The 20,913-nt window shown below is 40.9% G+C and overlaps 1 protein-coding gene across 6 annotated transcripts in view; it reads left to right on the top strand.

Moving 5' to 3' along the window:
* Positions 1–20,913, top strand: part of rbm47 (RNA binding motif protein 47) — a 30,883-nt gene that overhangs the window by 6,980 nt on the left and 2,990 nt on the right. Inside the window, exons 2-6 of one of the 6 annotated variants that reach the window (XM_079616729.1) lie at positions 400–566; positions 15,654–16,377; positions 17,083–17,551; positions 19,065–19,271; positions 20,437–20,627. In XM_079616729.1, coding sequence (XP_079472855.1) covers positions 15,685–16,377; positions 17,083–17,551; positions 19,065–19,271; positions 20,437–20,627 — 1,560 coding nt within the window. In that variant the 5' untranslated portion in view covers positions 400–566; positions 15,654–15,684. The remainder of the gene's footprint in view (positions 1–399; positions 567–15,653; positions 16,378–17,082; positions 17,552–19,064; positions 19,272–20,436; positions 20,628–20,913) is intronic. The other 5 variants (XM_079616731.1, XM_079616728.1, XM_079616730.1 and 2 more) reach the window with 5 other exon arrangements.

Raw genomic sequence — 20,913 nt, 5'->3', positions numbered from 1 at the left:
CAGACATTTCCAGGTTTGAATCAGCATGAGGGGTGCTGAGCTTTAAACTTTTTGCCTTTAAAAGTTTTTGAACGGCGGAATTCAGGAAATTGATTCCAGGTCAAGCTGAATAGTTTTCAGTCATTTGCCACCTGTAATGAACTTTTGCTTAGTCAATGGACAAGCTCATTCACAGCCCACCGCACACAGTCACGCACCCGCACAGACATCTCGTTTGCTTCCAGAAAAACTGGAGAGAAAGGTTCTTGGGTGTGACGAGGAAAAGGAAGAAAGAAAGAAATATAGGAGAGAGGTGTAGGAGGGGGCACCTTTGCTCTGCCCCACCCCTAACATGCACTGAGTAAACACTCTTTTACCAACTGCACCTCCAATCACACACTCCGCCTCTCTACCCCACAGACTGTGTGTGTGAGAGCGAGAGCGAGAGAGAAGAGGGTAACCGCTGACGCCAGACAAACAGAAGGCCTGAGTGTGTGTGTGACTGTGTGTGAGTGAAACAACATCACAGTATACACACATCAGCTACACTGCCACTCGGACACACATTCATTCACCTGAAAAGACAGGTAACGTCTGTTTTTTTGTTTTGTCTGTGACCGCTGGGATTCTTAAGTATGTGTGTGTTTGAGCACTTTTTTTAGTTCTGGCTGATGTCTTATTTAAACAATTGATCTTTACTTATGCGTCCATGTTGTAATGACATTATGACCTTCAGGGGAACTTTATAAAGGAAAACAATATATTTGCTCGCTAAGGATATTTAGTGACATTTTACAACAAGGTCTCATTTGTTAACATTGATTAGCAACATGAACTAACAAAGAGCAATATATTTTTAAAGCGTTTAAAAAATGTATTTGTTCATGTTAGTTCACAGTGCATTTATGTGGTTGCACTAAGATGTCCATGTTGCTGTGTAAGTATACATTTAAGTATTGAGTAATAATCATTTGTACTTATGGTTAGGATTGGGGTTTGGTTTAGGTGCATGTAGTTATGCAGAATTTAGTTTTATTTTATTACTACATGTAACGTGTAACAAGGACACTGTAAAATAGTGTTACCATGCACTAATGTTAACAAATATTATTTTAATAATGTATTTGTACATGAATAACTAACTATGACTTCTGCATCAATAAACTCTTAATTACTGCTTATTGATAGTTAGTAAGATAGTTATGTTTAGGAATTGGGAAGGATAAGGGATGTAGATTATGGTCATGCAGAACTAAGCATTAATATGTGCTTTATAAGTATACTAATAAACAGCCAAAATCCTAGTAATATGCATGCTAATAAGCAACTAATAGTGACAATTGGACCATCAACTAAAGTGTTACCATAAATGCTGTAGAATTGTTGTTCATTTTAGTTCATGTTAACTAATGTTGACAAATGAAACCTTGTTGTTGCCAGATATTCAAGAGTAATTGTATTAAAATGACATGGAAATAGCATCATTTGACTAGCAGTGTTGTGTGTATTAAGCAAGTGAGCGTAAAATAGTGTAAAATCATGTAACTGTGCGTCACAGTGTTGGTTGTTGGTCTTTGGACTTCTTCAGTCTTATGTTTGCTGTTGGGGTGGGCCCAGAGCTGTGCGTGTTACTGTTATCAGAAAGGTTCCTGTATCTCTTCAGTCTGTGGTAGAGGTATCTTGATTCTCCATGTGGAGATTTCTCAAAGAAAAATCATCAAGAGAAAGTGATGAGACATCAGAAATGTGCTCACTGGAGGGAGCATTTTTGAGCAGATCATCAGCTGCGTGTGTCTGAGTGTTTGATCAGGACTCGTCACATTGTGTTGCAGTAAGTAGATTAACCGCAAGGGTGAAGAGTTCAAACTACAAGATAAGAAACCTCAAGATGTCATCAGTGGGCATCCCAGTGCTCATTTATATGCTTGTGTGTGTATTCACTTAAACTTAATCATTTTAAGTTTTCTACTTCCTCCTTCCTGTTTGGTTTTTGTAAGCAGTGTTGCTATTTACTAAAATGTAAACAATACCGTGAAGCTGAAATTAATATTAGATGAAAAACTTAAATGAAAATTAGATGTTGTCGTGGCACCTAAAATAAAATTAGTTTACAATTATAAAAATATAAATAAATTAGTGATATTTATAAAAAACTAAAATTTATAAAAATAATATTAATAAATATTAATTTAATAAGAAGTGTTAATAAATACTATAATAGTATATGATGCGTGGGCATTTTTGACTATAGTTTTTCAAGTCATGTGAACACAAATCATTGTGTGTGTTTTAAATGAATGACTGGATAAATGTTTTACTGTCGCCTGTTTTCATAGAGAATTGAAACTGAGGACTACAGGAATTGAGAATGGTGTTGTGGGTATGATGGTCACCATGTCCACATGTCTTTCACTCTGTCTGGCATCGTTTGACGCCACGCCAGTGTTCCGTTTTAAAATGAACCATAATGTGAAGACTTCAGATGCAAAAGCCTCTAAGTGCCATCTGAAAATTTTCTTCTAAAATGAGCATTTTTATCAAGCTCGTATATTTAAGTTCAGTAATTTCTCTTTAATGACAAAATAATAGGTCATTTTCATTGTCATTAAAGTGAAATAACTGCACATAAACATACACATTTGATTAAAATGATCATTCTAGAAGAAAATTTCAGATGGCACTATAGAGGCTTGTGCATCTAAAGTCTTCATGTGTTTATGTAATATTGTTAAGTGGCCTCCTGATCCAGATGTTCATCTACAATGCACATAATTATAGAACCATATACACACATACCGTTTTTTGAGTATTCTCAGTGGTTATTCTCTTTATGAGATTCTTTCTCATTACTGTAATACAATGATTTGTTACATATAAAAACTGGAATTATTAGGTTGGAATGTGCTTAATTTTGAGTTTGGGGCGACATACTAGACATGTTCTTGTGAGGTTTCAAGAATTCACCCATATTTTTTTCACTTTCAGTATATCAGATTGATTGTTATTGTGACATGGACGTTTATTCTGTCTACATGAAGACATAAAGTGCATAAGCTGTTTGGATCCCATCATGAATTGCACATTTGGCCGTTTCAGCCTAACCGCTTGGGTGATTAACAGAAGTGGTAGTTTCCTCATGTGTCCTGGTTCAAAATCAATCAGCAGCTTTTTCGTTGGATAACTTATTTTATGCTTAATATGAAAGTTACATTTAGGGAACTTTAAGTTGAAGTTGACTAAAAGTGTCCATTTGATTTCACTATAATTAAATGATATTTGGCTGGTTTCACAGACAAGGCGTAAGCCTATAGTCCCAGACTAAAATCTATGTCTGAGCTGTCTGAACTCATAGCAACATATCTTAAAATATGTCAGCACCATTGTTTTTTCTCAAGATGTAAACCAGTAAAAAAAATGTTCTTTCTAAGGCACGTTTATAAAAGCTAATTAAACTGAGGCCTAATCCTGGCTTAATCTAAGCCCTGCCTGAAACCAGGCCTTTATGTATATACACCGCCATTTTATCGACCACCGGCCGCCTTGATCACTGGCCATTTAAAAACCTCTATTGTTTTCCCACAAGGGTTTACGTATAGCCATTATGTTTTGGTTAAGTAAATTCTGTTAAATTAAAGTGAATTGTGGATTCTCGTTTAAGCAGAGTTAATGTTAATGATCTGCACATTGATTATGAAGTGTCGCAAAGGTCGACGTTTGTCAGAGATGAGGTTTAATAATTATTGAGAGTTTTTGCTTAGTCACTGAGAAGAACACAGGGTTCTGCACTTTTCTATTCATCATGTGAGTGGTTTCTTAAAGTGAGGTGTTTTAAGAGTCTCTTCAGCAATAAACATTAACTTCCCAGATTATGTGTTGGCGAGTCAACAAACTTGAGTCTTAATGCAATGGTCACCTTGTATGGATGCTGAGTTAATCTAAACCTTGCTGACACCCTAACATTCAGACACGGTAAAAACACACACACACACACACACACGCTGTCTGACTCATGTCGTTTATCCCTGAGAGTCCTTCATGACACTCAGACCAGCAGAGCTTTTGTGTCTCTGTGAGGGCTTTTATTTGCTCTCTTGGTTGCTCTATGGAGTGTATATTGTTGGAAGAGCCCTTGTCATGGCTAAAGACCTGCCAAGCATCTACCACACATAAACCGAAAGACTGACACAAATGGGTCAATGACGTGACGCTCATCTATTATTTAAAATGCAATGCATACACGCTTTAACTTGAATATGCATATTCTATGATCGTGTTTTAAATTCTCAATTTAAAGTTATTTTGATACTTTTCATGGGAATAAAGTAAAAAAAGTCTTGGTAGCAGCATTTTGAAAAATTCTTTTTTTCAAAGACTTAATAATTTAATTGTTACTTGTTACTAATCTTGAGTATTCTCAAATCAAACTGCTACACTGTTTATTATTCGAAAAACTTTTGTCTGTTAAATCGAAGTCACCTGGTGTGAACAAAATGCAAAAACATGCAGAAAACGTAAAACAGGAAGTGATATAATAGATAAAACGGTTTTATGAAAACGCAATGTTAGAAGACGTAGTAAAATGTCATGTGATGCAGGTCCACAAAAACGGATGTTTATTAACTCTTCGGATATTTTTGTAAAATATACTTTTTATCTTAAAAAACATATTTTAGAATAATGATTCAGGTGTGTACACCCACATTTATTCAAGGTCTGGAGGAAATATGCTACTTTGTACTTGATGGTTGCACCGGTTTTTTGTTTTGTTTTTCAAAACCATATGAAACCATCCTGGTTAAATATAAATAATACATTTCTAAGAACTGGGCATACGTGTTTCAAACTAGATTATTTTCCCTTCTCTTTATTATGATTCATTGACATGCTTATTTGTCATTGACCCAAATGCTGCTTCATTATCTTTTGTATTTGAGAGTGTGTATTTGAATGCGCACTAATGTATTCTTGCAATTGAGTAAAAATCACAACCTTGTTATTCATTCACACCACCGTAACCGCGTAATTTTGAGTTAAATCTCCGTTAATGACTCTATGCTACTTCCCCACTTCTTCCCATTATGCAAAATGTCAGTGTTGATCCATTTTCCAAGCCACAGTGACCCAACTCTGTAGTGTGTGTGTGTGTGTGTGTGTGTGTGTGTGTGTGTGTGTGTGTGTGTGTGTGTGTGTGTGTGTGTGTGTGTGTGTGTGTGTGTGTGTTTGCTATTAGTACAGTTTTCTTTCTCTGGGAGGCCAGCATGTGTATTGTTCGACCCTTCTACATTTCACACTTTTCTTTCACTGAGATCGAAGGAGTTTCACCCAAGAGATACACTAATTGATCTGTCTGCAGTGAACACACAAGCCTTGTGTGTGTTCCTGTGTACCCGTGTGCGTGAGTTTATTTGTGCTGATTGTCAAGTATTGTCCTGTGTGTTGAAGAAGTCAAAGATCAGATATGTCTGTCAATCAGTGTCTTAGATAATAACAAACCATCATCTTGTGATCACACACACATAAACCCTCACACTTTCCAAGAATGACCCTTCTTCGTTAACACGCTTAGCCATCATTTGTTGTTTCTATCACTTGTTATTTAGTAACAAGCCATTTATTTAAGAACATTATAAGCTTAAATGACATATATTTTAATCAAAATGAAAACACACTTGTGTTTAATATGGCGTATTTGAATTTTAAGATCAAGCATACTCCGACCATTGGCTCATACTCAAACATAGTTTGTGTGGCAACACTTTTTTTAGGTCCCATTAGTTAACCGTAATTCGTGCATTTACTAACATTACATAACAATGAGCAATACGTTTGTACAGTATGCATTGATATTTGTTAATGCATGTTAATTCACATGCAAGCTTATGTAAGCTCAAGGACATTAAATAATATTTAGATAAATATTCAAGTTAACTAAAATAAAGTATATGCTTTAGGTATTTAATTCAATTATTAGTTCATGGTAACTAATGAAGTGAAATAATGTTTAAAAAATGTAAACTTGTTGGTTGAAAGTGTTACTGGTTTTGTTTTGTTTTGTTCAGTTAGAAAAATGGTAGAGAAGATTTTAAGTTTTAAATATATTATGATAATTAGTCTATGGGCCCTATTTTAACGATCTAAGCGCATGGTCTCAAGCGCACGGCGCAAGTGCACTTAGGGCGTCTCCGAATCTACTTTTGCTAGTTTAACGACGGGAAAAATGGTCGCCGCGCATGGTCTGAAAAGGTTGTCTTTATTCTCTTAATGAGTAATGGATGTGTTTTGGGCGTAACATGCAATAAAACAATTAGTCTCATCTCCCATTCCCTTTAAAAGCCAGTTGTGCTTGCGCCATGGTGGATTGCTATTTACATGGCTGAATTTGCAAGCGGAAAAACCGAACGCATCTCCAGAGAGCAAACGGATCTGCTTGTGCGCGAGGTTAAAGTACGCGAGCAGACCATCTACGGGACAAGCCGAATTCCACCATATCTTTATGAACACAATATTAATATTTTACATTGTAATAATTTTAGTTTTAATATTTGGCATGTTTGTGTGCTGCTGCACGTCCCTGTGTGCGCCAGAACACACCTATGCATGCCCATGGGCGAACAGATGAGCGCAATTGCATTTGCTATTTAAACAACTTGGCGCAGGACGTGAAAATGATAACTGCGTCGGGCTGAAACTAGCAAAAGAACACTTGCCGCATTGCGCCGGGTGTGTGAAATTAAGGGCCCTATGTCTGGTTAAAATAAGTGCACTCTGTATGTGTGTGTAAATGCGTTTGTCTGTGTGTGCAGCTAGTGATTTGTGTTGGTTAATCATCCACCTGCTGCTGCCTCAGGTTTCCTTGCACCAAGTGCGGACACACACACACACACACACACACACACACACACACACACACACACACACACACACACACACACACACACACACACACACACACACACACACACATAAAGGTCAACCATTGCCAGGCAGGTACAATGAGATATGGAGACCTAATGTTGGCTGGAAAATGAGTAATCTTTTTCTACCCTCTCAATCGTTCATTTTCTCTCTTTTGCCACTGATTCTCACTTCCTGCTGTTTTCAGTACATCTGTACGGAACAAGGAAACATCCACATAGTCTCACTTCCAGAAACACACGAGGGCCTAAAATATGCTTCTTCGTGTCTTTTGTTGACCCTAGTGATTTACCTTAAAATTAGCCTATATACTGTTTAATGAAAGGTTTTATTGTACATTTTGTTTTCAGCAGATATTATTATTATAAGCAAAAATTGTATGGCTTCCTGGGCAATCGAACCCAAGACCTTGCCATTGTTATTGCCATGCTCTACTGTTTTAAGTACAGAATTGATAACCCATATACTGTAGTGTGTCAACGTGAACTGCTATTGGGACAACACACACCTATATGAACTGTATCTCTTCTTTTCATCCTGGGCAATATTGTAAATGTGTAAAACATTTATAAAACTAAAATATATCATCAAGACTTTAAGGTATGTACATATACAGAAATTTACTTTAAAATATAGACCTAAAAAGTGTGACAACTTGCCCCTATTTGCTGAGCAAAGCCTCAAATGAAAAGACTGCACTCCGTTTCGCAGTCAAGCTGATGCATAAGCGCCGTGTTGTTAAGATAGCGTGTCAAGGTAAAAACAGCTCAGTTTTCATGAGAACATAAACATGTCACATGTGAATTCCCCAACTAAAAAAAAATAGAAATCTAAGAACGTTTTGCTAACATTCTTATCAAGTTAGGAAAACATTATTTCTGAATGTTTTCTGAACAATCAAAAATGTCAAGGCTTTTTTTCCTTTCTTTTTTTTCTTCTTGGTTTTGTGGACATTAGAGAAAACGCTAGTTACGCATGTAACTGTGGTTCTGTGAATTCTGGATGACCGCCAGAGGCAGTGTAAACACTATGGATTATCGCAGCGCCAGCCAGATAGGTCGAGAGAATATACCAACAAAGTCACGTGGCGTGACGTATGCTGAGCCCTGGAGGTTATAGGCTACAGTAGCTCAGCACTCTACCTCGGTACGCCTTTCTCGCGCATTCCGAGTGACTGAGAACTCTGGCGGTCATCCAGAATTCACAGAACCACAGTTACATGCGTAACTAGCGTTCTGTTTCATTCTTACTGACCGCCAGAGGCAGTGTAAACACTATGGATGACACATACCAACATAGTCATGAGGAATGCCACCCACCTGATGAAATTAAGGCTGCTCCAGAAGAACCGCAGAACTAACGGCATGATGAGCAGCAACGTTGACTTTATAAAACCGGGCAAACGTGCATGGAGAAGTCCAGGTAGCAGCAGTGCAGATATCCACCAGGGAAACTCCTCTGAAAACAGCCCATGAAGATGAGATGGCCCTAGTGGAATGGCAAGTTAGTCCCCAGGGCAGTGGTCTCCCTGCTGCCTTGTAAGCCAGTGTAATGGTCTCTACTATCCAGTTCGACAACCTCTGCTTCGACACTGGAGCACCTTTCTTCGCACCACCATAGCAGACAAATAACTGGTCCGTCTGTCTAAATTGAACAGTAGAGTTCACATAATACTTCAAGGCACGAACAGGACACAAAAGTTGGGCACTTGAATCAGACCCTGAAGAAGTCTGAAAAGACGCCAGTTCAATGTGCTGATTTATGAACTGAGGAAGAAGGACCTTCGGAAGAAAAGAAGGATTGGGTCGTAGAACCACCCCGGAATCATCCGGTAACCAACGCAAGCACGGTTCGCTAACAGACAGCGCGTGCAACTCACTGACCCGTTTCGCAGTAGCAATAGCTAACAAAAAAGAAGTCTTCAAGGACAACATTTTAACGTCAATGCCTTGCAAGGGCTCAAACTGGGGTGAACACAGGAATGCAAGCACAAGTGACAAATCCCACACAGGAAAACTAGGATTCCGAGCAGGGTTCAGACGGCGCGCGCCCTTCAGAAAACTGCAGACAAGACTGTGAGAGCCCAGCGAAGAGCCGCCAACTGGAACATGATACGCAGAAATCGCAGCAACGTATACTTTCAACGTGGAAGCTGCTTTTCCTTCCTCCAGTAAGCGTTGAAGAAAGCTTAAGATATTCGGGATGTCACATTTTGCAGGATCAAGCCCTTGTTCCTCACACCATGTAGAAAAAAGCTTCCAACGGGAAGCATAAATCTGCCGTGTGGAAGAAGCCCTGGCATTAGAGATGGTGTGAATAACAGCAGGGTCACAATGCTCCAGGGAAGGATTTAGCCCAATGGCCAGACCCAAAGCTGCAGACGTGCCGGGTCCGGGTGCCAGACACTGGCCTCCAGCTGGGAGAGGAGGTCCTTCCTGGGGGGAAGCTTCCATGGATTCCCTGTCAGAAGTCTCAGCAACAAAGGAAACCATGGTCTGGCTGGCCACCGTGGTGCCACCAGCAACACTCTGTGCTTGCGCAGGGAGATCCTGTGCAACGTCTCCCATAACAGAGGGATAGGTGGAAACGCATATAGCAGGCAGTTCGGCCATTCGTGAGACAGCGCATCCTGGCCCAGGGGGCTGGACACTTCTGTTCTTGCGAACCATAATCGGCAGTGGGTGGTCATCTCTGAAGCAAAAAGATCCACCTCTGCTCTTCCAAATCGTAGCCAGATCTCCTGCACTACAACTGGATGAAGCCTCCATTCTCCTGGGTGTACTTGATCCCTGGAAAGAGCATCCGCTGTCTGGTTGCACACTCCTGGAATATGAGCTGCCCTCAGTGAAGCGAGTCGTGGCTGACACCAAGTCAGGATCTCTTGAGTCAGCTGTAGAGACCTGCGGGATCTCGTGCCGCCCTGGTGGTTCAGATGGAACACCGTTGAGGTATTGTCGGACCGAACGAGAACATGGCGGCCTGCCAGAACCGGCATGAAGTACTTTAGGGCCAAGAACACTGCTCTTAGTTCTAGCAGGTTGATATGTTCTGTGGCCTGGATCGGTGTCCAGCGCCCGCAAATACCCCTCCGATTCCACGTTGCTCCCCATCCTGTGAGGGAAGCGTCTGTCGTGACCAACTCCCGACGAGAGGGAACAACACCCAGGGGCACTCCTGCCTTCAGAAACTCTAACTGTCTCCACCGCCTCAACGCACATATGCAACGGTGAGAAATCACAACCAGTCGATGGCGATGCCTGGTGGGATCTAGCCGCAAACTGTTGTTCCATAACTGGAGTGGCCTGAGGTGGAGTAAACCCAGGGGAATCACCACTGTAGCCGCTGTTAACATCCCTATCAGTCGTAGGACCACCTCGTACTGCAAAGACACCCCCGGGCGAAAGCGAGCCAAAAGTTGCAGAATGTTCGTCACACGTTCCTGAGACAGGGAGGCAGACATTAGACAGGAATTCAGGGTCATTCCTATGAACGTAGTGGTCCGTGATGGAATCAGACGGCTCTTTTTCTCGTTCACAGAAAACCCCAGCTTCTGCACATGTCTCAAAAGCAGTCTGGAGTCTTGTACAGCCTGCCGCTCTGTTGGGGCACAGAGAAGCCAGTCGTCCAAATAAGGAAGAATACGCATGCCTCTCATCCAAAGAGGAGACAGAGCTGCGCTCACACACCTTGTGAAGACGCGAGGAGCAAGGGAAAGGCCGAAGGGTAGCACTTTGAACTGATAGGCTTGATTCAGGAAACTGAAACGCAGAAACTTCCTGTGATGTACAGCAATTGGGACATGAAAGTAAGCATCTTTCAGGTCGACACTTACAAACCAATCGTCTGCAGTCACAGACCGAAGAACATCGGCTGTGCGCAGCATTCGAAAAGGAAGGACCTTCAGGAACAAATTCAGAAGCCTCAAATCGAGAATTGGGCGGAAACCACCGTCCTTCTTCGGAACAAGAAAATATGTTGAATAGAACCCGTCTCTCTGAACGAGGGGATGAACTTTTTCTATGGCTCCCTTCTCTAACAGTGAACAAATTTCCAGAGAGAGAGCCACCGCGCGAACCGCGTCTCTGACAATCGTAGGAACAATTCTTGAAAATCTGGGAGGCCGACGTCGAAACTGTAGAGTATATCCCCTGCTCAGAGTCGCCAACACCCAGGGGTCTGCTGTGTTGGATCTCCAGTACTCCAGTTGATCTATTGAAAAGCGATCGACCGCCGGCCTGGCTGTCTCAGGCTTTATGTGTGCGATTTTTAGTGTTCGCGGGGGGACGCTGACGGGGTCCTCCTGGAAACTGTCGATGAGGTGGGCGAAAAACTCTTGCCTCTTCAGGAGCACGAGGTCTCTGAGGGGGCTGTGACTGAGGTGTAGCATGCCGGCGGAAACGTTGCTCCGATGTGGCATAGTGCTGTCGGGTCTGAACCGCTGGCATCCTAAAGGTAGGGTTGCGCTGCACCTGTGTCAGTTGACGAGTAGCTTCAGACAGCTTTATCCTCTTTTCCAACAGTTCCGGAACATTTGGACCAAAAAGATGCCCGGGAACGAATGGAAGTTCTCTCAAGGTTTTCTTACAGTCCTCCGGCAGTCGTGCTTGGGCAAGCCACACTTGGCGGCGGGCTGCCAGAAGCGTGGCTGTAAGACTACCCAGCTCGCGGGTCACATGGCCTGTTGCCAACAGAGCAGTTTGCAGAAACTGTGAAACAGAGGGATCCGCATTCGCAGGTTCCAGCGTACTGGTGGCAGCAAGAAGTAACTGGCAGATTGTGTTTTCTGCTCGAGTAATGTAGGCAACAGACTCGTATGCCTTTTTCAGCAAGGAATCCGTACGACCGCATTGCGCACTGGGACATCGCACATTCCCTCGCAGAGCCTCATCAGGAGACACCACCAAAGCTGCCACAGGCTGCTCTATTTCTGGAGCACGACCCACCCCGATAGAATCTGCTTCAGCCATAGATGCTAGCGTTCGAGCAATCTTAGAGCGCCGTTTAGGCGGACCAGAACCAGTGAGAGCATTTGAGAATTCAGCCACAAAATCCTTACATGGTGGCATGGCAAAAGAAGTTGCTGCTGTGTTCTGTCTGAAAAACACATTTGTTTGGGCAGATTGGACAGGTGACTCATCAAGTCCTAGACGAGCAACTGCCATTCGAAGCACATCCAAAGTATCATCGGAGGATGACTGGGCTTGTCCAGACGACTGAACTGAACCCCCACTAGACCCCTCCGCTGCTGGGTAACCAGTGAAAACAGCCTGAGGTGATGGTTGTGCAGCAACATCCATAGTATCCCCATGATCGTGAAAAAAGGAATCTGAAGCACTTGTAGAAAGCACATCAAACTCTGAACGATGAGAAAAACCAGGGAAATCAAGAGACTCTTCCCCAGCTCCCTGATTCTGAACATTCTCATCCTCCTGTGTCAGCTTCACAGGTGTAGCAGATGAGACAGGCTGAAGCGAGTGAAGCAGACGTTTCAGCTCTGCCATCTCTGAAGAAAGCACCGACACCGTCATAGAAAGTGAACTTTTCTCAACACGTGAATGTTCATCACCTCGCGATTTGACTAGATGGGGGGGGGGAGCACCAGCTGCCGCCGACGCTTTGCGCTTCCGAGTGCGTGAAGGGGCTGCATCCAACTGCCCAAGTTTCACTGTCGAATTAGGGTCTAACTCGGCAAGACGGAGCTGTCGTTCCGAAATAGGCAAAAGGCTGCAGTGCATGCACGGGTCCGTGAGAGCATCTCGCAGATGTTGAACACCCAAACACGACGGGCAGAAGTCATGACCGTCGTCAGGGAGAAGATGATTAGGGCACAGCTTACAAGTCAGTGGAAAACCAGTGGCGATCGAGCTGTGAGCCATAGTTACTCGTTAATAACACCTTCGGATAGCACCGTAAGGTTAAGTTGAGCGGGATGAAAAAATAATAAAAATAAATAAATCCAAATCCTTGAAATTGCGTAGACGCGCGCTGTCACAGCTTGTGAGGACGAATCTCGCTGCTCTTGTAAGCTGCACTTGACAGCGCGAATAATCACTCAAAAACAACCTCAACCAGGCGAGAAAGCGAAAGAGGTAGAGTGCTGAGCTACTGTAGCCTATAACCTCCAGGGCTCAGCATACGTCACGCCACGTGACTTTGTTGGTATATTCTCTCGACCTATCTGGCTGGCGCTGCGATAATCCATAGTGTTTACACTGCCTCTGGCGGTCAGTAAGAATGAAACAGAACATTAATTAAGGGAATGTTCAATCTGATCATTTTGCAAACATTTTGGGAATGTTTCTTTTCAATGTTCTCTAAACCATCTCAAACTAGAAAGTAGTAACATTTAAAAAAAGTTAGATGAACATCCAACTAAAATGTTTCAGAATAACGTTCTATGAATGATGTATAAATAATGATTTTGTGCTAATGTTTTGAGAAAGTTATTAAAGACTAGATAACTTTGAGCTTGTTGAGACCGTTTGTTCATAACGTTTGTTCATAAGTTTTTGGAGAGGCACAGCATTCTGCACTGCTTTTCCAATGTTTCATGCGACTGCAAGTTTCACTCGCGTCTCTTACCTTTTGTAGAGTCTCGCTCTTGAACAGGTTTTTAAAACGTGGTATCAGGTTAAAAGCAGTTAAACTTGAAAAAGTCTTGAGATCAGCTTTTTTAAATAGCTTTTTTTTAAATCACACTATTTTTGTCATGTGTGCCTCGCATAAAATCGTTGGACTAAACTGACAGCTATTATTGCTCCTCTTGCTGAATCACATTTTTTTAACTCATTCTTTCTTTCTATACTTTTTCAGTGTCTGGCAGAAATCCATTTTTTCTTCTCTCTCTCGACCTCTACTTCCTCCCGATTTCTGCTGAATCGTCTTTCATTGTCATTTGCACACTTCCATTGACCCCCACTTCCACCAGTATATCCCCAATTTAATACAAACTGACAACCAGTAGTTCATTTAGAGGCGGTATATTTTATGGATTTTTATTAATTTTTTATTATTGTTCATATTCTTGACATGTTTTTTTTGTACTATTATTTAAGTTTAATAAAACTAACCCTTTAATTTCAGGCTATAATTTGGACTCTCTCTTGGTGTTGCCATCTCCTCATTTAAAGTGATCACCGAAACGCTACATCTACAGATGTATTATTTTAATATCTTTTATTGGGTCTTCCTGGTCCTCTTGGCTTTTGATTAGTCAGTCTGCTTTTCTTCCTGTTTCAGCTTGGCCTTGAGCCACACATGTACTGATTTTCAGTATATGTGTGTGTAAGCATGTGAATGAGGAAGTGTTTGTGGATGTGTGTGTGTGTGAGAGAGAGCTTTGGTTTAGTACTGCTGAGTTGCCTGTTATTCCAACCTCAGTCACAGTCACATGCTCCTTCAGCGAGCCTCTTGAACTCATCATGAAAACACCAGGTACCAACTTAAGCACGGTGCGTGTTGTAATTGTTCATTTATTTGAACTTTATTCCTGGAGCAAATGACTAATTAATAACCTTTACACCTTTGTTGTTGCTTTAGGTCCACTTAGTTGTGTTTGCATGCATTTGTGTGGTGTGGGAGTTGTGTGAACTTAGTTGTGTGCGGATAAGCTGTGTGTGGGTCAGCATGCTCTGCGTGTGTAACCATGGTTTTATTGCTAAGCAACCTAACTACCTTACCCTCTAAGCGGCATCAAGGTCCGGCTAAGCAGAGCCAACTAACAGCTAAACGGTGTGATTGAATATATACAGTATACTATGATGTTTTATTATTATTATGCAAGAAACGTACAAATTTCCAAAAAAAAAAAAACACAGTTTCTTTATACCAAACACAATTTCTTTGTCTAAGATTTTGTGGTCCATGCGTCTGCGTTCTGATTATGGAACATTTTGGACTGTAGGATTTGGGCATTCTGGAGATTTATTCCATGCTGAAGAATGTAGATGCGGCTTAGTGAGGTTTATTAGGCAGCTTTAGGTGTAGAAGAGGATTTACGTTTTATGTGTGTATGTGTGGGTGTTTTATTCAGAAAATAGGACTTATGCACTGTAAAAAAATATTATTGGTTTAACATAAAAAAGTAAGTAACCAGGTTGCCTTATAATTTTGAATACAATGGAGATTGGCATAATCAACAGAAATGTTATCTGAACCACATAACTTATCGAAGTAACTTATCTATCTAAAATAACTTGTGATGTTATTGTGATGACAAATGATGAAAATATTTTTTACAGTAATATCGTACAGTAATAATTATTAATAAAATATATTCATGAGATATTTTCTTTAATTTATTGAGTGATATTTGATATTTAATTATTTCCTTCTGTTACCTTTGTTACCATCTAATACTCATATGTAGTTAATCTTAAAAAACATTATATAGTTTATAAGAATGTTGTTAAATGCAATGGTAAATCTCAAAATTAATATCAAATTAATTTTCATATGGTACATCATCCACCAGTAGCATTTAAAATACGTAATTTTTTGGTATTTCATTTAAAAAATGTTTTAATCCATGTTTTAATCAGCCATACCATGGAAATATTTATTGACCATATTTTTTATATTGGTACATCCCTAATTAATATCAGGCCCTGGGATTCCAGTGTCAATATAAACATCTACTTAAATGAAAAGTTTTTGAAATTGTATTGTTTATGGATTTATAAGCTAATTATTTAGTGGTGCTCATTGTTTGTTTTCAGTACAAAATACACTAAACGGATGAATTTTCCATCTCTTTTCAGACTCCAATCCTGATTGGATGCTTATTTCAGAATGACAGCAGAAGACTCCGCCTCTGCCGTTGCCATGAGTAACCCTAGCCCTCCCTCCTCTTCTCAAGCCTCCTCTGGGCATCCACAGCATCACTGCTCTGTCCCAGAAGGAGTGGCCGGGGCCCCAAATGAAGCTGCACTCGTGGCCTTGATGGAGCGGTCAGGCTACGGAATGGTGCAAGAAAACGGACAGCGCAAATACGGCCCGCCACCTGGCTGGCAAGGTCCCTCGCCCCCACGTGGCTGTGAAATCTTTGTAGGTAAAATCCCACGTGACGTTTACGAAGACGAGCTGGTGCCAGTATTTGAGACTGTTGGACGGATCTACGAGATGCGCCTTATGATGGACTTTGATGGGAAGAACCGCGGTTACGCATTCGTCATGTACACACAGAAGCATGAGGCCAAGCGAGCGGTGCGTGATCTCAATAACTTCGAAGTTCGTCCAGGAAGGTTGCTAGGTGTGTGCTGTAGCGTAGATAACTGCCGCCTCTTCATTGGCGGAATCCCAAAAACCAAGAAACGTGAGGAGATCCTGGAGGAAGTTTCCAAGGTGACAGAGGGGGTGCTGGATGTGATCGTGTACGCGAGTGCTGCGGATAAGATGAAGAATCGTGGCTTTGCCTTTGTAGAGTATGAGTCTCACCGTGCTGCTGCTATGGCCAGAAGAAAGCTCATGCCAGGACGAATTCAGGTTAACACCATTTTCCATTGGGATCAAGGGAATTGATCAGCTGTTTAACATACAACAAAAGTCATAGACCACATCTGCTAAGATCTAAAACAAGACATAAAGCATTATAAAAGCATTCCATATTACTTGTGTGCTCTATTCCAAGTCTTCTGAAGCCATATGATAATACATTTTATTTATTTTTACCCAGTGAGCTGTTAACTTAAGACCGAATCATTGAGTTTAGACCAAAATCTTAAATCGATAACAAATAGGACTGATCCGATTCTGAGTTCACTGACTCACTGCTTCACCGATTGGATTCGGTGATTTGGTCGCAGTGTTTTGGTTGAAGATATTTTTATTAGTGGCTATAGTTTTGCTTTGTTCATCACATGGCTTCAGAAGACTTTGATCACAAGTCATATCTACTGCTTTTATGGTGCTTTTATCATGTTGTGCTTTTTGAAGCTTTACAGATATCAAAAAATGTTACAGAAATACACATACAGATAGAGTAATGTTGTTGCATTGGAAAATAGATGTGTGCAGATCTTTTAAAAATGTGTTCCTTTGGGTTGGAGTTGGGGGGGATACATGAGGATAAATAAATAATGGCAGAATTTTTTGGGGAAAACTATTCATTAAATGACAATTTAGTGAGTACTCCTGCCTTACTTATTTGTGTGTTTATGTTTTCCGGTTTCTCTATGTGTGTGTATCCAGCTGTGGGGTCACCAGATTGCAGTTGACTGGGCAGAACCTGAGATTGACGTTGACGAGGACGTCATGGAAACAGTGAAAATTCTGTATGTGCGGAACCTGATGATAGAGACCAGCGAGGAGACTCTACGCCAAACCTTTGGCCAGTACAACCCTGGCTGTGTGGAACGTGTCAAAAAAATCCGAGACTACGCCTTTGTTCACTTCGCCAGTCGAGAAGATGCTGTGGTTGCAATGGACAACCTGAACGGCACAGAGATCGAAGGTTCCCGTATCGAAGTGACCCTGGCCAAGCCTGTGGATAAGGAGCAGTACACTCGCTATCAGAAAGCATCGAAGGGAACAGCGCCTGCAGCAACTCCCGAAACTACCCAACAAAGTATTGTGTATCAGTGTGATCCATACACACTCGCCTATTACGGCTATCCATACAGCACACTCATTGGACCCAACCGAGACTACTTCATCAAAGGTTGGAGAACTCATTCTCTCTCTTTATTCTCTAAGATCAATAACTTTATGTACTCAAGAAATGCAATACCATTTGATGAAATCACAATTACCTGAAAACATTGCTAACAATTGCTTTTTCTTGACGACCTTAAGTGTCATGCTATTTGGGAATTATATTTGGGAAACTAGATTGTTTTCCAACTCTCTCTTGCATAACAGTCCATATTCACACAAGTAACCAGACTTGATCTGCACAAACAAATGTAGGGGATGCATTACAATGAATGTGAAAATTATGTCCCCTTTAACCCAGAGCTTTCGGAAGTCTCATCCTTTAAAATAGTGGTTCTCAACCGGTTGGAGAAAAACAATGCTAGAAACCATAAAAATCAAAACCCATGAACTACGCCAGGTAAAAAACAAAAAACAGATTGCATTCAGGGTTGTAAAGCACTTAAATAATTATACTTAATTACCATTTACATATTTTGGGGGAAATTTGTGACATTTGTGATTACATTTGCTTACTCAATAACATTTCTAAGAGAAATATATATAGGCCTATTTCTGTCCATTGTTCTGAGCTACCAAGCCCAGTCATATTTAACACTTATGTACATTTAAAAGGGGAACATTATGCTTTTATCAAGTATGTTTTGACTCAATTCAGTACTCATACTTTAACTTAAATGTAATGAAGATAAAAATGGTTTGGTTTGACAAAAATGTCTTTTGAGCTGTCAGTTATTGACTTCCAAGAGATTGTCATGTTAATAATGTTGCGGATTAGTTCATGGTGATATAAGGAAATTTGTTTACTTTTCTACGATGAACAAGTTTGGTACTGTAGCTGCCATTTGATATCCAGAAGCACAACCAGTTGAGAACGACTGCTTTAAAAGACAATTTTCCAAACAAAAAGCTCTGCCCTGTTTGTTGCTAATCACATATTTACTATGGCCACTAGATGGCATGCACTTTGAGATTGTTTTGGGCCGAAGAGCTGAGATCCACAATAAGTATGATACTGAAACTAATAATGGGAATCTGGTATTGTTACATTTCCTAACCCATAATCATCAATTATAAATGCTTGTGGGTTTGGGTTGGGTAGCAATTGAGAATTGTGATTGCATATTCAATCCGAGACATATTTGCTTATCTGATTATATGAAAACAAAACTGTATCTTTACTTTTCATTTCAACTTTACTCAAGCACCACTCCCATCTCAAAGAACTGAAGGAAATTACAAAGAGGTGTTCACACTGACAGCAATTTGAATTAGAATGCTGAAAAGTGATCTTAATCTACGCCTTACGTGTAGCCGCACCCATATCTTGATCATGAAGTCTCCCCATGCGAGCAAACCTTTTAGGAAATATATAGAATCTGAATAGAAAGCTAATTACTTTATTTTAAATGTCTGCTCAACCTTAAGCACTGGGGTTACCAGTCATTTTATATAGGCACTGTATGTGCCTCCTTGTGGCTCTGTACCTGAACAGCACCTCCTTTCATTTGTATCTCAAGCAGGTACTGTAAGAGGTCGTGGTCGTGCTGGGGCCGGTAATAGGGGCCCAGGGCCCCGCGGCTCATACCTTGGTGGCTATTCAGCTGGCCGAGGCATATACAGCCGCTACCATGAAGGAAAACCCAAATTGATGGACAAACCTTACGAGATCATGCCCAATCTAGAGCTGACAGCTGTGAACCAAGTGGGCATGAAGCCTGGCACAAGTCAGTGTGAAATTAAACCACATACATACAGAATTTACCTCGGTTGTGCTCTTGTCCATCCAGTGGAGGCAGAATCTAAAACGATCTGGAAACAGAATCTATACACTGTTTCCATTTAGAAAAAAGGTTTCTGGATCATTTATAAGTGTTATGACTGAAATTGAGCCACCAGTAAGTTTCACATTCAACTCTTACGTTTAAAAAACCCACAATTAATCAAATTGGAGTTATTCACCAAAATGTAGAGATAAATTTGTAAGACGTATTACTGCCCCTACTGGTCTGGAGAGGAACACCAACTTCCTTTTATTATGACAGCTGCCATAGCTGTCACTGCTTACCCCAGTAAGCAGGCTTTTGATTTTTTTTATTGCTTAAAAGCTTCACTTTTTTCAATTATATACACAATGTTCAAACAATGCACAAAAACTCTCAAAATGTTATATACCTCCTGATGAAATCAACGCACAGTCATTTGAAAAGACAATTATTAAGAACAATAGGATCAAACAGTCCAGAGAACTAAGCCATCAATAAAAATACTTTGAGAGTATTTGAGTTTGTTTGTTTGTTTGGGCATTGAGTTCAAGGGTTTTTATTTTCTTACTAATCAGCTGCTCTGTCGAAATTAACTGATCCTGCATAATTCTGATCTGAGATCAGTAAACTAAGAGACGTCACCTAAACCTACTGATCCTAAGTCTGAATTAACGTGGGGGAATGAAAAGAGTTTTTGTGCATGGAAACAATGTGTGTGTGTGTGTGTGTGTGTGTGTGTGTGTGTGTGTGTGTGTGTGTGTGTGTGTGTGTGTGTGTGTGTGTGTGTGTGTGTGTGTGTGTGTGTGTGTGTGTGTGTGTGTGTGTGTGTGTGTGTGTGTGAAAGACAATGTGTACGTGGCTGCGTGTGGGTGTGTTTTTTTGTCGCTAATCTTAAGCTGAGTCATACACTTGTTGTAAATGAGGACAGGTTGTGCAAGTCTCAGTCTTTTTCCTTTTTCCTCTATCATTCTTGCACTTTCTGACTTATCTTTCACTTACCTGCATTTTTACATATGTTACACATAGTAATTTACAATATGTGCTTATTTAAACCATACATTCTTCATATTTTTGCCATTGTTCTAATTGAACGTGTGTGTGTGTGTGTGTGTGTGTGTGTGTGTAGTGGGTCTTCCAGCACTTGGTGCCCAGTACCCTACTGTGTTTTCTGCTGCTCCAGCAAATAAGTTAATGGAGGAAGGAAAGATGCACCCAGTGGAGCACCTGATGAACCCTTTGGCCCTCCAGCATGACCCCACAGCTGCCTCGGTCAATGCAGCGGTCATGCCTGCGGTCTCCACACCACCCCCCTACCAGGTACTGACCAGCACCTCACCAGATGGGACATTTCACAGTTATTATAACACTTAGATAACTCTAATACCATGAGGACATTTGTATTGTCCACATCTAAAGCGAAAATGCTGTGCTACATGGCACATTAACAGCCAATGAAAACATATTTGATGTTTGATATTGTTCAACTATGTGGAACGTGATTATGCCTGGAGCGTTAGTGTTTTCTTGCACTTCAAGATTCCTCTGATACTGCTTTCAATGAGACTTGAATTTAAATTGCACAATAAGAAATATTGGAATTTGA

The sequence above is a fragment of the Phoxinus phoxinus genome, assembly GCF_949152265.1.
Source record: "Phoxinus phoxinus genome assembly, chromosome: 6".
In the NCBI taxonomy this organism is placed as follows: Eukaryota; Metazoa; Chordata; class Actinopteri; order Cypriniformes; family Leuciscidae; genus Phoxinus; species Phoxinus phoxinus.
The sequence above is the reverse complement of the archived record's forward strand: the minus strand, read 5'-3'. Positions and strand labels throughout refer to the sequence as shown.